Here is a 13910-nt window from a genome sequence, read left to right as displayed (position 1 = left end):
GGTTTCGCCGTCACAGAAAAAAAGTCAGTGAGAATGTGTAGTCGTGAGTTGAGACCAGTGATTTTAGAACGCATAATGTGGCATGTGGTGGTACATTTTAATCCCAGCCTGAGCAAAGATGGCCGACAGCAAATTTCTGACAGTGTCCAAAATGTGAGAGTCACATGAATTAATATAATGATACCACCCTACACTGTTGGCCTCTTGTACAGTGAGTTGCAAAGCTACCATACATGCTAATGGATGTAAAACATCTTTATTAACCCAAGCTCACTTTGAATCTACTGTCGGCTTTCCATATTGTCCTCTTTTACCCAGCCTCAAATGGCTCCAAACTCCTCTTCTTCTCCTTTTAAACCATGTTTTTTTTAGCTGCTAAGCTACTGGGCTTGTTTCTGCTTATGCGAGCCCATTGTATGCACTTCATCATGTAATCTGATATGGAGAACACATTTTATCACAAAGTCCATTATAGAATTAGGCTGTGCATTAATTACGATAATCTCATACTGTATGACAAGTAATTATCTGAAAACACTGCTGAATTCATGTAAATAACAGTGTTGATTTCTATATCTTTTTTTCCCCCCCTCAGCATACTTATGTAATGCTAATGTGCTGTGCAGTCCAGTGCTTATTTTCTCCCCTTAAACAACACAACAATTGCAACACTGTGTACTGCGGTAAACGATATTATGTTGCAGTTCTAAATAATAGTTGTGTGAGTCAGCTGTGCTTATGTCATGGAGGTGAAAGTCTGCTAAAACACTTGTGAAAGCTTGAGAACCATTCAAGGGTCTCACCCGTCTGTTCTGCAGAGGATGTCAGGCAGGAAGATGAGGCACGGTGTGAACCGTGCACTTTGTGCTCTACCTAAAGAAGTCCCGTTGTTTTCTATAAGCGCTTCCTTATAGGTGACCATAAATATCAGAGGCATGCTGGAAATCAGATGCACTTTTTTTCGTTCTTTTTTAACTTGAAGCCTAAACTTACACTGAAACCCGATGATGTCATGCTCGTTGCCTTTTAGTGTCTACTGATCAGTTTCCCTTAGATCGTAATGAGCACTGTGTTTTGTTTATGCGCTAATTCAGCTGATCCTAAATCAGTTCTGAACAAAGGAAGAGCACCTCCTATGTTGAGCTCATCACTTCCTCTATGCTGAATGCGTGAAGCTGAAGTGTCTCGCCTCTCAGTGTGAGCGAGCCACAGAAGGCGCTATACCTCTGACCAATATGTTAAGTTATAGAAAGCTTTTTGAACACAGTCGCTACATTAAGATACTCGGCTTTACAGGAGAAGAGGTAGGTTGACCTTTTTGAGGAGTATGCGTTCATTGCCATTGTAGCTGGTAGAGTTTTCGGTAGGTGTTTTCAATTCGGTAATGATGCTAGATATATCTACAGTGCTCAGGCATTATGAATTTGAAGGGAATTTCCCTTGAAATTGTGGGTGTTTACATTTAACACTTAATTTCAGAAAAGACATTTCAATACAGCTGTCTGCACTGCAGTGGCCGTGCTTTTGCTCTTTTGTCCACTTTGTTGCAAACAGGAAGTTGGCAATAGGGGAACTTAACTAAGTAGTTCTACTTACATGTGTGTGTGCATTACAGTGCAATGTAAATGGTTTTAAATGCATTTAAATGTTTATAAAATGACCGGTTTTCACAACATGATCCCTTTGTAGAACACACTGCAACTGAGAAAATGACAAAGTGTTACGCATGACCAATATTAGTATTGTGTCTGTGTTAAAAGTCTGTAAAACTAACGGTCTCTCTTTCTTCCCGACTAACTGTCTACCATACAGGAAAAAGACAAAGAGAAGAGCCGGGAAAAAGACAGAGAAGGCAAAGAAAAGGAAAAGAAGGCCGTGAACGGGCATTTGTTCAGCTCCGTGAGCTTGGGCCATACAGCTTTTTGCCAGCACTGTAACAAAAGCCTCAACGTTAAAGACACTGTCAGCTGTATGGGTAAGAGACTGCCGCTCTAACTGTTGCTGTAGATTTCTTTCTCCTTCCAACCCTGTGCTTTTAGTTCTAGTGTAAATGCTTTACGGCTCCAGATATGCACTAATGAAATCTTTGGAGATATTTTGATTTCTTAAAATAGCGACTTTAAGCACAGTTACATAATCGATGTATGAACAGAGATGAAAATCCTGTGCATAAGATGGAGACAGCATGTCTGCCACCCCACCAGTGGGGAAGCTGAACTCTTTGGAAACCAGCGCAGATTGACATTACATATGGTGTGACTCATATGAGTAAGTGGATCAGCTACAGCAAATGTCTCAGAGTCTTTAGCCCCAAGCAATTCCATGAGAGCTAGAGGACCAGTGGAATCAGGATTACTCAGAATATTGGTTTGTGTTGAAAGCAGCTTTGCAGACCCAACGTGTTTAAGTGGACTTCTATCAGTGAACAAAAAAATCCTGCGCTCTCATGAGATGATCATGAAATTATTTGTTGTGGTTTCTACTGGGCCAGACAAACTAAAATGTCTGTTTAATGTATCAATAACACATCAAAACTCCTCTTAAATGTGTTACTTTATCAGCATTTATCTGAATGCACAAATATAGAGAGACTCTGCCTCTCTAAGATACTCTTTTTATACCCAGTCATGGTACTGACCTGTTGCCAGTTAACCTAATTAGTTGCTAAATGTTCCTCCAGCTGTTTTGTTTTAGTAACACTTACTTTTCCAGCCTTTTGTTGGCCCCGTCCCAACTTTTTTGAGACTTGTTGCGGCCATCAAATTCTAAATTACCTTACTTGTTCCTTTAAATTGTACATTTCCTCAGTTTAAACATTTGATATGTTTTCAGTTTAAACATTTGATATGTTCTATAGTGAATATCATAGTGGTTTATGAGATTTGCAAATCACTGCATTCTGCTTTTATTTACATTTCATATGCACAACTCCAATTCAAAAAAAGTTGGAATGCTGTGAAATCTAAATAGAAAATGCAGTACTAAAAAAAACAAATCTTAATGCTATAGCAGGTGTGTGTGTGTGTGTGTGTGTGCGTGTGTGTGTGTGTGTAATTGTGGTTATATGCTATAGCATTAGGATTTCCCTACACTGGATGTAAGAGTCCCAAAAATTGCTCCAGCATGACAATGCCCCAGTGCACAATGCGAGCTCAATGAAGACATGGTTTGCCAAGGTTGCAGTGGAAGAACTCGAGTGGCCTGCACAGACCCCTGAACTCAACCCCAATGAACACCTTTGGGATGAACTGGAACCTGACCTCACTAATGCTCATGTGACTCACCCTGTAACTCCCCACAGCCACGCTCCAAAATCTAGTGGAAATCCTTCCCAGAAGAGTGGAAGTTATTACTGCAGCAAAGCGGGCACTAACTCCACATTAATGCCTGTGATTTTGGAATGAGATGTTCAATATGGGTATGATGATCAGGTGTCCACATACTTTTGGTATTATATAATACCAAAAGTATAGTAATACTATATAGTATATATGGTTTATTCTTATACTGTATAATATAATACAACTCTCCCTAATCATTATTGGAATAACACAGACCAGCTCTTTTTTCTCATTTTCAATTCACATTTTGGTCCATGAGAGGATTTTAGTTTAGAACGCAGATTGTAAATTCATTTGATGGACCAGATTAGAGGTGTTATAAGGCTGGTCCTGCTCCATGGACCATATGTTTGAGACCCCTGCTTTAAAGTATCTGCAGCATGACTGATCGCCACAGTGCAAAAGCAGGTCATTTTTGTGATTGGAATTTTTTCATAACTAATACACAATACTACTGGAACTTCCTCGTCCTTCATCACCGGACATATTGTCATTTCACAAGGCAGCTTTATTGCTCAACAGCGCATCCCTGTCTGCTAACCTTCTCTTTTTGCTTCCTCATGGACTAGTCAAAGTGAGATCCGCTTCATTTAGAGACTGAGAGGTTGTTGTTTTTTCGCATTCATTTCTAAGTTTGTTTTATGACCTTGAGCCATGAAGGATTTGTTATGCTTTTTAATAGAGTCATTGAACAATAAGTTCAGTCCATATACCTACAACTACATGACTTTTTTTTTTCCCACTTAGCCTAGTTCTAGCACAGAGGAACCATGTATACTTATTTGTAATGATACTCTTTTTGTTTCTTCTCTACCGCATAAAGCAAATATGCCTTAAATGTTATTAGAAGGTCTCTAGAATCTGTTTTACATCTACACTGTGGTGACCTCCATATATATCTGTTTAGTAGAAATAATATGGAAATGGACATTTCTATTCTAATTTCAGTGGAGCATTAAATTTGCCATCAAAGCAGTGGTGACTGGTCACGATATTTACAGTTACATTTATTCATTTAGCAGACGCTTTTATCCAAAGTGATTTACAAATGAGGAAATACAAGCAAAGCGATATATCAAGAGGAGAATTTAGGATAATGTGAGGGTTGGCGTTTTAGGGGTTAGTTCAGTGTTCATGGAAGAGGTGTCTCTTTAGCTGTTTTTTGAAGTTAGTGACAGATTCTGCGGTCCGGATTGAGGTTGGAAGTTCATTCCACCACTGAGGAGCAGATAGTTTGAAGGTTCTGGAAAGGGATGTTGAGCCACACTGAGTAGGTACTACTAAGCATCGGTCGTTAATCGATCTCACATTGCGTGAGGGAATGTAAGCCTTCAGGAGAGTGTTGAGGTAGGAGGGTGCTGTTCCAGACTAGGTCTTGTACGTGAGCATCAAGGCCTTGAATTTGATACAGGCAGCTACAGGAAGCCAGTGGAGGGAGATGAAGAGGGGTGTGACATGGGTCCTTTTGGGCTTGTTGAGAACGAGGCGTGCTGCTGCATTCTGAATCATCTGAAGGGGTTTGACGGAGCTGGCTGGGAGGCCTGAGAGTAGTGTGTCGAAGTAATCCAGTTTTGATATGATTAGAGCCTGGACTAGTAGTTGTGTAGCCTGTTTGGTGAGATAGCGTCTGATTTTAGATGAGATACCTATTGAAAGCTTGACATTTAAACTATTAGGGTTGAGCAAAGCATTATATCACAAGGTATCATTGATGGTATAATAATGTCTTTCAAACTATTACAGGCACACACATATGTAACGGTCAGCCAGCTGCATTCATGATTTCAAGTTTCAAGACTGTAATGCTCTTCCAAAAACATTAAGCATACAGTTCTGTTGTTTGTCCTTTAGTGTAACTTGTACTTTGATTGAAGAAAAGGGTGATAGAGTAAATAATCTACCTTGTTTGTATTCACTTCAAATACATTCGTTAATGGCATATAATCTGATGTGGAGGCCAAAAAAATTAAACACTGAATTGATTTCCTTGGTTTTTCCTTTTTCCTTGAAAGACAGTGGGCTTAATCCTGCTATCCACACCTTCGGTGAAGACTCAAAAAAAAAATCCACATTTGTGGTTTCACTTGCCATAGAACTATAAAAAAATTAGAATAACGTGGAAAATTTAATTTTTTCCCGTAATTTAATTTAAAAAGTGGAACTTTCATATATTATAGATTCATTACACATAAAGTGAAATATTTCAAGCCTTTAAAAAAAAATGTAATCTTGATGATCATGGAAATCAAAAATCCAGTATCTTAAAATATTAGAATAAATAATTTATAATATAGAAATTTCGACCTACTGAAAAGTATGTTAATTTATGCACTCAATACTTGGTCAGGGCTTTAATCCTTTTGCACGAATTACCGCATCGATGTGGCGTTGCATGAAGGCGATCAGCCTGTGGCACTGCTGAGGTGTTTTGGAAGCCCAGGTTGCTTTGATAGCGGCCTTCAGCTCGTCTGCATTGTTGAGTCTGGTGTCTCTCATAGATTCTCTCTGGGGTTCAGGTCAGGTGAGTTGGCTGGCCGATCAAGCACAGTAATACCATGTTCAGCAAACCAGTTACTAGTAGTTTTGGCACTGTGGGCAGGTGCCAAGTCCTGATGGAAAAGGAAATCAGCATCTCCATAAAGCTCATTAGCAGATGGAAGCATGAAGTTCTCTAAAATCTCCTGGTAGATGCTGCATTGACTCTCGACTTGAGAAAACACAGTGGACCAACACCAGCAGATGACATGGCACCCAAATCATCACTGGCTGTGGAAACTTCACACTGGACTTCAAGAAACTTGGATTCTGTGCCTCTCCACTCTTCCTCCACACTCTGGGACCTTGATTTCCAAATGAAATGCAACATTTACTTTCATCTTCCCCATGATTGTGGTTGTGTACTGAACCGGACTGAGAGATTAAAAGCTCAGGAAACCTTTGCAGGTGTTTTGAGTTAATTAGCTGATTAGAAATCTTCTCAAGTCGACATTTCTGTATTATAAATTCTTTATTCGAATGTTTTGAGATACTGGATTTCTGATTTCCATGAGCTGTAAGCCGTAATCATCAAGATTAAAACAAAAAAAGATTTGAAATATTTCACTTTATGTGTAATGAATCTAGAATATATGAATGTTCCACTTTTTGAATTAAATTACGGAAAAAAATGAACTTTTCCACAATATAATTTTTTTTTGAGATGCACCTGTAATGCAAATAGAATTGTTGTGAATCAGTTGGTGAATTACATTTGACATACACTATGTAAAGGTTTATAAATGTAATAGTAACAGATATTTGTCTGTTAAATGTAGTAGATGATATGGCTGTTCCAGTCAGATCCATGCTTTTTAAGGATCGTCTCTGGTTTGCAGGATTGTGTGGGTTGCAGCTCGGGTTTATTTGTGTGCTTGGTGGAGTTTCCTGGCTGGCACTGTCTCTAGGTCAAATCGCAAACCCAAGACTATGATTTAAGCAAATCACCCTTATTAACCCTTGGGTTTTCTGGCTGAGGGAGAATCTCATTTTACATAGTCGCTTTATGCTCGCTGATCCACGATGAGCTTTTGGATTTATTTATTTATTTATCTAGCCATATGGAACAAGTTCACTATATTTATACACAGGATATGCATCCTGTGCTACTTTTAAACCACTGATGAATGTTCATAGAACGATCATTAAAACAAATGCAACACATCGCCCTGGAATGGTGGCTCATATAAAGTGTTTGTTCTCTTTTAGTTTGCAGTGTGTGTGTTCATAAGAGTTGCCGAGACAGCATTCCTGTGTGCACCAAAGGAAAGGTAAGGAACGTCTCTGTGAAGTCGATTTGTGAAATGGATTTCTTAATTACAAACCAACGAAATGCTTTTAGTGGTGAATTTGCTTTTTCTGTGTCTTCTTTTCAGTTACCAAAACAGCCCCAGATTGTAATACCAGAGTCGACCACTATGCCTGGAGTCACTTTAAGAGCAAAAAGTATGTTATGTGTCATTACTTTTCCCAAACCAAGAGGCACAATGTTCAGTACTGCACTGTTATCTTACTATATTTGTATGTTTGTTTATTTATTTATTTAGCCTCTGCCCAACGGGAAAGACCCTGGTCAGCCATTTTGTCTCCAGACGACCATCTTTCTTTGATGGCCGCTCCCCGTAGACACACAAGCATCTTGCCTTTCAACAGCAGCAACCTGTCCAAGAGTGTGTCCATCAGCAACATCGCAGCGTGAGGATCCGATTTAACAATACTGTACACAATTATCCGAGTGCTCACCTGAAACCTTAAAGGAAAACTTGACCCTCAGACTAAATGAAACCTTAAAATATTTTTGCGATGAGTTTAGCAATTCTGGTGTTAATTTGTTGGATGCTGTACTTTCTTTATTTTTGTAACAAATGTAACGGGGGCAGAGGCTTGGCACAGCTGGTTAGCAAATTAGAAAACAGACCGATTCATTGATTAAAATGTTTAAACCACAAACGTCAACTCAGAATTTAACCATAAACTAAATCATTTGCATCTGAAAATGACATATTGATTCAAAACATTGATTGAAGTCATTCAGGGAGGATTTGTCCTTTAACAGCTGTGCTGCCTCTTCCCCCATGCATCTAACGACCCTTGTAAAGTGTTTCCTGAAAATAAGTCATAACTGGAAACCTTTATTAACTCCTGAGAATTCAATTAGGCCTTTAATGGATTTATAGCTGCCAGCCGTAATCGCCTCCAACTCACTTCCTTGTTGTCGTCCTTCAGATTTGATGAAATGCCATTAAAGAGTCTGAGATATTTATCCCAATCCACCGACAATTTGCACAAAGCCAACAAGGTCAACGAGTCCACCGAGTCTCTGATAGATGAAGGTAAGCAGCCTCACTTCTTCCTGAAAAGCCCGTCATCTGTTTCTATTTCCTGGAGCTTCCTCTTATCTTCCCAAACAGCTAGTGAGCAGGTGCTGGCTTCAAACGAGCTCGTGCCTGAAATCTGTTAGAGCCAGCAATTGACCAGAAGCAGGCTACAATTTATTAGTGACATTTGCTGCATGTTCCTGATTCACCATAGCGCGCTTTATTGCACACGTTTATTAAACTCATTTCTGTGTTGTTTATAGGAACGGAGATTGATGGGCAGCTGATGGGAGAGTTCGAGGCGGATGCTAAAGATTTGGAGGCCGACTCGTGGAGCTTTACAGCGGATAAGAGATACCTGAAGCAGCTGAAAAAGGACGTCATCAAGCAGCAAGATGTCATTTATGGTAGGGCCACCTGTGGGAAGCACCTTATGTAACCAACAGTCTTCATCTGATTCATTTGACATTTTGGACACTGAATGTATTTCAGTAGGAAGGACTTAAGGTTTTATGACCAATATATTATCTGGGAAACGCACTGTGTGTCATCCAAACCAGTTTACTACGTTTTTTTTTTTTCCTCACATCTCTAGCAATTTTTCTAGTCCGGTCTTGATTGAATCTGTATATCTATATGTTGCATATGTCTTACAGCACTGAGATAAAGCTCTGTTTCAGCTGCATTTCCGCTGATGCATTGTTCTCTGGTCTGCAGACATTGTTTTCTTGCTGTAATGTAAAAGATAAACACACTATCACCATTTTTGCAGAATGTTCCAAATCCTAGAACATAGGATTTGTGATTTGTGATAGCAAGCATGCGTGTGTGTGTGTGTGTGTGTGTGTGTGTGTGTTCCATTAATGCCCTCTGAGCATTTATAGTCAGCCGGATTATCTGCCGCATATAGCAAAAGGCCATATACTGTAAATGTTGTTAAAGTTTCAGCTGAGTGTGTTTCGAAAGAGTGCTGTTTAATAAAAACCACTAATTAGCTAATTAGCTAGCAAGCTGTTCAGAATAACCTTTATGTCACAAGTATGCCATTCTCTTTCCTTTTTCGTCGTTGTGGTACGTTCACTTGAATTCTAGTCAGTATGAAATAAAACACTCGGGGGTGTGCTGGTATAGGAAACGAATCAACGTCGTGAAGTTCCTGTTATCAATCTAAAGATGATTCGTTTTTAATAACAAACAGCAAACAGTGTTTTATTGCTCTCATGCCACAGCAATTTGCAAATGATTACGTTTATTTAATGAAGCAGTGACATGTAGCATCTTTTATGCGTTCATGCTGTAGTTCTGTTTAATTTGTTGGTGTTTTCACTTTCATTTCAGTAACTATGAATAGTCATTCCCTCACCAGCACTTCTCCTTTTTCTCTCTTTCCCGCTAATTAGAATGAGAAAAGTGCACAAAACTCAAGGTCTTTTGTCCTGAAGACTTTCTCATGTAGGAAAATTTAAAGGAACCTTAAAATAACCTCACCAGAGGAATGTCTATACGGTTTTCATTGTTATAGAACGTCCGCTTGTTAAAATTAAAATTACGCGAGAGTCTGCTATAGAAGTCTCTGGGAATGAGCTGTTACGATAGAGACAATAATACAGTAGAACAAGCTCATTAATATAAGTCTTTGATCTGAATTACAGCCGGTACTCTTGTCAGAGCCACTGTTTTGGAAAACGAATCAACATCTTATGTAATTCAGCAATTCTGTGGTATAAGAAGCGAATCCAAGAACAGTACTGATAATCACTTGATATCACATGGAAATGCTGTCTCTTCCTTCCAGAGCTGATTCAGACGGAGATGCACCATGTGCGTACGTTGCGGATCATGGCGGACGTGTACAGCAAGGGGCTGCTGAAAGAGGTTCAGCTAGAGGCCCAGACGGTGGACAAAGTGTTCCCGGTGCTGGATGACCTACTGGAGATGCACACACTCTTCTTTAGCAGCTTGCTCGAGAGGAGGAGAGAGGCCAAGCAGGAGGGCAAAGATGGAAACTTCACTGTCAACAGGATTGGGGATATACTGGTCAACCAGGTGAGGAGAGACTGGTGCTCCAATTATGTTTCATTAAGCCCACTACCAAGGGCTGTTTTTATTTTTTAATAACACAACAGTTTATAGAACATAATTCAAAGATTATATCTGTATATCTTTTTTTTTATTCGCTCAATATTTAATTCAAACACTTTTATGATACGTATAAATTTTACAATTTAATTAAGATGGCACTATGTGTCATCATCCCTACTGCCTTCAGTACAAAGTTGGACAAAACCATTGACTTCACTTCATAAAGAATGCGCTCAGATTAGATAAGTGTTGAAAGCATAACATGAAAAAAATTGGAAAAAGAAAAGTATACAGCAAGTAGAGATGTGGGTGTGGCCTATGCAGACCCCCAGTAAGACACTCCTGATTTGGACCTTTACTATCTGTATGGAGTTTCACATGTTCTCCCTGTGTGTGGTATGGTTTCCTGAGGGTTCTCCAGTTTCCTCAAACCTCCCAAAACCATGCCAGTAGATGGATTGGCTACAGTAAGTTATCCATAGGTGTGAATGTGTGTGTGCATGTGATGGACGTGCGTCCCATCCAGGGTGTATTCCTGCCTTGCACCGAAATAGGCTCCGGATACACCGCAACCCTGATCAAGATAAATCATTACTGAAGATGAGTCGATCAATGAATGATGAGATTTTTAGATGAATGATGAGAAGAAGAAAAAACAGCTTGAGATCATATTCACTGAAACTGAAGTACATATGGTTTAAGTGTAGAAACGGAATTCATAATCATCATATCAGAAATAATGAAAACACTAAAATATTGAATCAAAAGGAATCAGGAAATATTCGAAAATTTAGGATTATCCAGACGAGTCCTAAAGTTCCAGGAAAATCTCAACATACCAGACAGCGCAGAGCTTCACAGAACCTCTCACTTGGATTATAGCCACCCGTAGGAGCAGAGCATGTATCCACTCTAGTAAAGTTCCAGTTTTAGAAAGAAAAGAAAAAAAGACATTGCTTCTGGGATCTGGGATCCAGATCAACCTGGATAATGACTCTGCTCAGCACATACTCCAAAAAAAAAAGATATTTAGAAGATCCTAGGATGTCCAGAAGGACCAATATAGTGTGAAGAAATGATTTCCCATTGACATCATCAAACCCCTGGAGACTTAGCAAAGCAGTGGCCAGCAGAAATCAAAGTAGAAGGAGAAACGGATGCTTTACTGATGAGATCACTGGATAGCGGTAAATATTAGACTGGTAAATATAAAGTGCAGGGCAGAAACAGGAACTGATGGAGAGACAGTCAGGGTTCAGCTTCCCTGTGTGGTCATCCTCGGAGGCATTATGTTGGTCTTAAGATGGGGAACTTCGTCTTAGAGCCTTATGTAGGGTCATGGGACAGACCTTTATTTGGGATGATAAACAAGTTTAACACGCAAACATTTTTATTCTTCTGGTAATGCTAAGGGTGGGGTTACTCTTACAGTTTTGAATAGCAATAATAATAAAAAAGGTATACAGTTGAAGCTTCTCTCAGTAATGCAGTGTAGAACAAAAACGCAATGTATAAAAACAGTTTCTTTTATAATAATAAGAAGAAGAAAATGAAAAAGAAAGCAGAGCTGCAAAAGTGGCACACAAAGTGAGTACAAGCAGACTTGGATCTGGAGCTCTGTTACATCTGATAACCAACGACTCAATCCAATTAACAAAGATGGATAAAGTACAAATAGTGATTTTTTTTTTAGGTGAGACATTTCATTGAGTAAATTACTGAGAATAGACTGGTGAACCTATTAATCATGGCAGGAGAGTGTACTGGCAATACTATAATCAGACAGTAAATTATGAGCAGGTATCTCATGAAGAACAAATGACTGTCCAGTTTGGGTGAGCCAGAGCAGACTGTAGCTTCGTATTGCTGTTCTTGGCTCTGGAGTGGAACCTCATGTAGTCTTCTGCTGTTATAGCCCATCCCATTCAAGTTTTGGTGTGTTTTGTGCATTCTTAAATGCTATTCCGCTCACTACAGTTGTAAAGAGTGCTTATTTGAGTTACTGTAGGTTTCCTGTCAGCTCAGACCAGTCTGGTCAGTCATCTTTGACCGCGCTCATCAAGGCGCTTCTGCCTGAAATACTCAAACCAGCCCACCTGGCACCAACAACCATGCAACAGTCAAAATCACTGAGATCACATTTTCTCCCATTCTGCTGTTTGATATGAATATTAACTGATGCTCTTGACCTTTATCTGCATGATTTTATATACATTGCACTGCTGATTGCTGATTGGCTGACTGGATGATTGCATGAACAAGCAGGATAGAGTAATATTTTCAGCCATAGACAGTTCTATACTTTGGCGGATAACTCAAATACGAGGAACAGCCATTAAAGCAAGGGGTGCTTAATGACTGCAATTGAAACATAGTATATGAAGCACAGTGAGGGGGCTCAATTCATGCTTTGGGATGCAGATGAAGGGTAGAATCATTGTCGCTTCTTCTCTTACGAAGAAACAGCAGCTGCGACACAATTTAAAGCTTAATTAAAGAAATTACAGAAAGATCACAACATGATAAAAGAGGATAAATGAAGAAAAAGAAGGAATGAGATAGACAAGTCGACTGGCACAGATGGTGTAACTGCAGAGTAAGATAAATCATTAAACAGGACAAAATTTACATCCTGCATTGCTGAATATTTTTAATTGGGTACTCCAGAAAAGATACGGTCCAAAGATTATTTACTAGAGAATAGAAAGATAAGTTTAGTCGTGGTCATTTCAACCTATCCATTCATCCATGCATCTAATTTCCTAACCGCTTATCCTGCACATGGCCACGGGGGAGCCTGGAACCCATCCCATTGCAGGACACAATCTGCCATACATTCACACACCCATTCACACATTACGGACAATTTGGAAATGCCAGTCAGCCTACAACGCAGGTCCTTTGACTGAGGGAGGAAACCAGAGTACTTTGAGGAACCCTGAAGTATGTGGAGAACATGCAGACTCCATGGGAATCAAACCCCCAACCCTGTAGGTGCAAGGCAAATGTGCTAACCACTTAAATTGAACCACTTAAATAAACCACTAAAATGCAACTGAAATGGACGAAAATGAGGCAGGGATGTCCAGTCCCCTCCTTTTTGCATTATTGAACTACTGAGTTATGCATAATTTGGTAACTGAAAGGAATGTAAGAAAATTAAGAAGAATATTCACTGATAATGTATAGAACTACCTAGCACAACCCATACAGTGATTACCAACATGCATGGCTTTCCTTGAGGAATATTGGGTATTTCCAGGTTATATTCAATATGCACAAAATCTTATTAGAGAGAAACCCTACTTTAACTGGCATGCCCAATCAATGAAATATTTACATGTTAATGTGTCTTGAGAGGTTTGGGACTTAATTATGGCCCCTTAAAGGCAAATCAGTCAGACTTGAAACTATCATTCCTTTTTTTTTTTAACCCAAACTCTAAATATATATAATGAACATTCTTCCATTTTTCAATTATTGCATGATCATTTTTAAACAATAGCAAATACTGTACATAATGAACAAAACATGACATGGCATGCAGTTACAGTGTGCAGTGTGGTGTGATACTGGCCAACACAATGAAGTGTGTTTCCCATGTATACATGTTGCTATAGAAACAATAACCAAT

At 39.3% G+C, this 13910-nt stretch overlaps 1 protein-coding gene across 6 annotated transcripts in view; it reads left to right on the top strand.

The window, feature by feature from the left end:
- Positions 1–13910, top strand: part of LOC108270994 (A-kinase anchor protein 13) — a 93371-nt gene that overhangs the window by 61824 nt on the left and 17637 nt on the right. For all 6 annotated transcript variants that reach the window (XM_017478111.3, XM_053683379.1, XM_017478112.3 and 3 more), the window contains 7 exons: positions 1813–1975; positions 7086–7147; positions 7253–7322; positions 7424–7571; positions 8103–8209; positions 8458–8601; positions 9990–10240. In XM_017478111.3, the coding sequence (XP_017333600.2) occupies positions 1813–1975; positions 7086–7147; positions 7253–7322; positions 7424–7571; positions 8103–8209; positions 8458–8601; positions 9990–10240 (945 nt within the window). The remainder of the gene's footprint in view (positions 1–1812; positions 1976–7085; positions 7148–7252; positions 7323–7423; positions 7572–8102; positions 8210–8457; positions 8602–9989; positions 10241–13910) is intronic.

The sequence above is a fragment of the Ictalurus punctatus genome, chromosome 10, assembly GCF_001660625.3.
Source record: "Ictalurus punctatus breed USDA103 chromosome 10, Coco_2.0, whole genome shotgun sequence".
In the NCBI taxonomy this organism is placed as follows: domain Eukaryota; kingdom Metazoa; phylum Chordata; class Actinopteri; order Siluriformes; family Ictaluridae; genus Ictalurus; species Ictalurus punctatus.
Note: the sequence above shows the minus strand (reverse complement) of the source record. Positions and strands in the feature narration are given on the sequence as shown.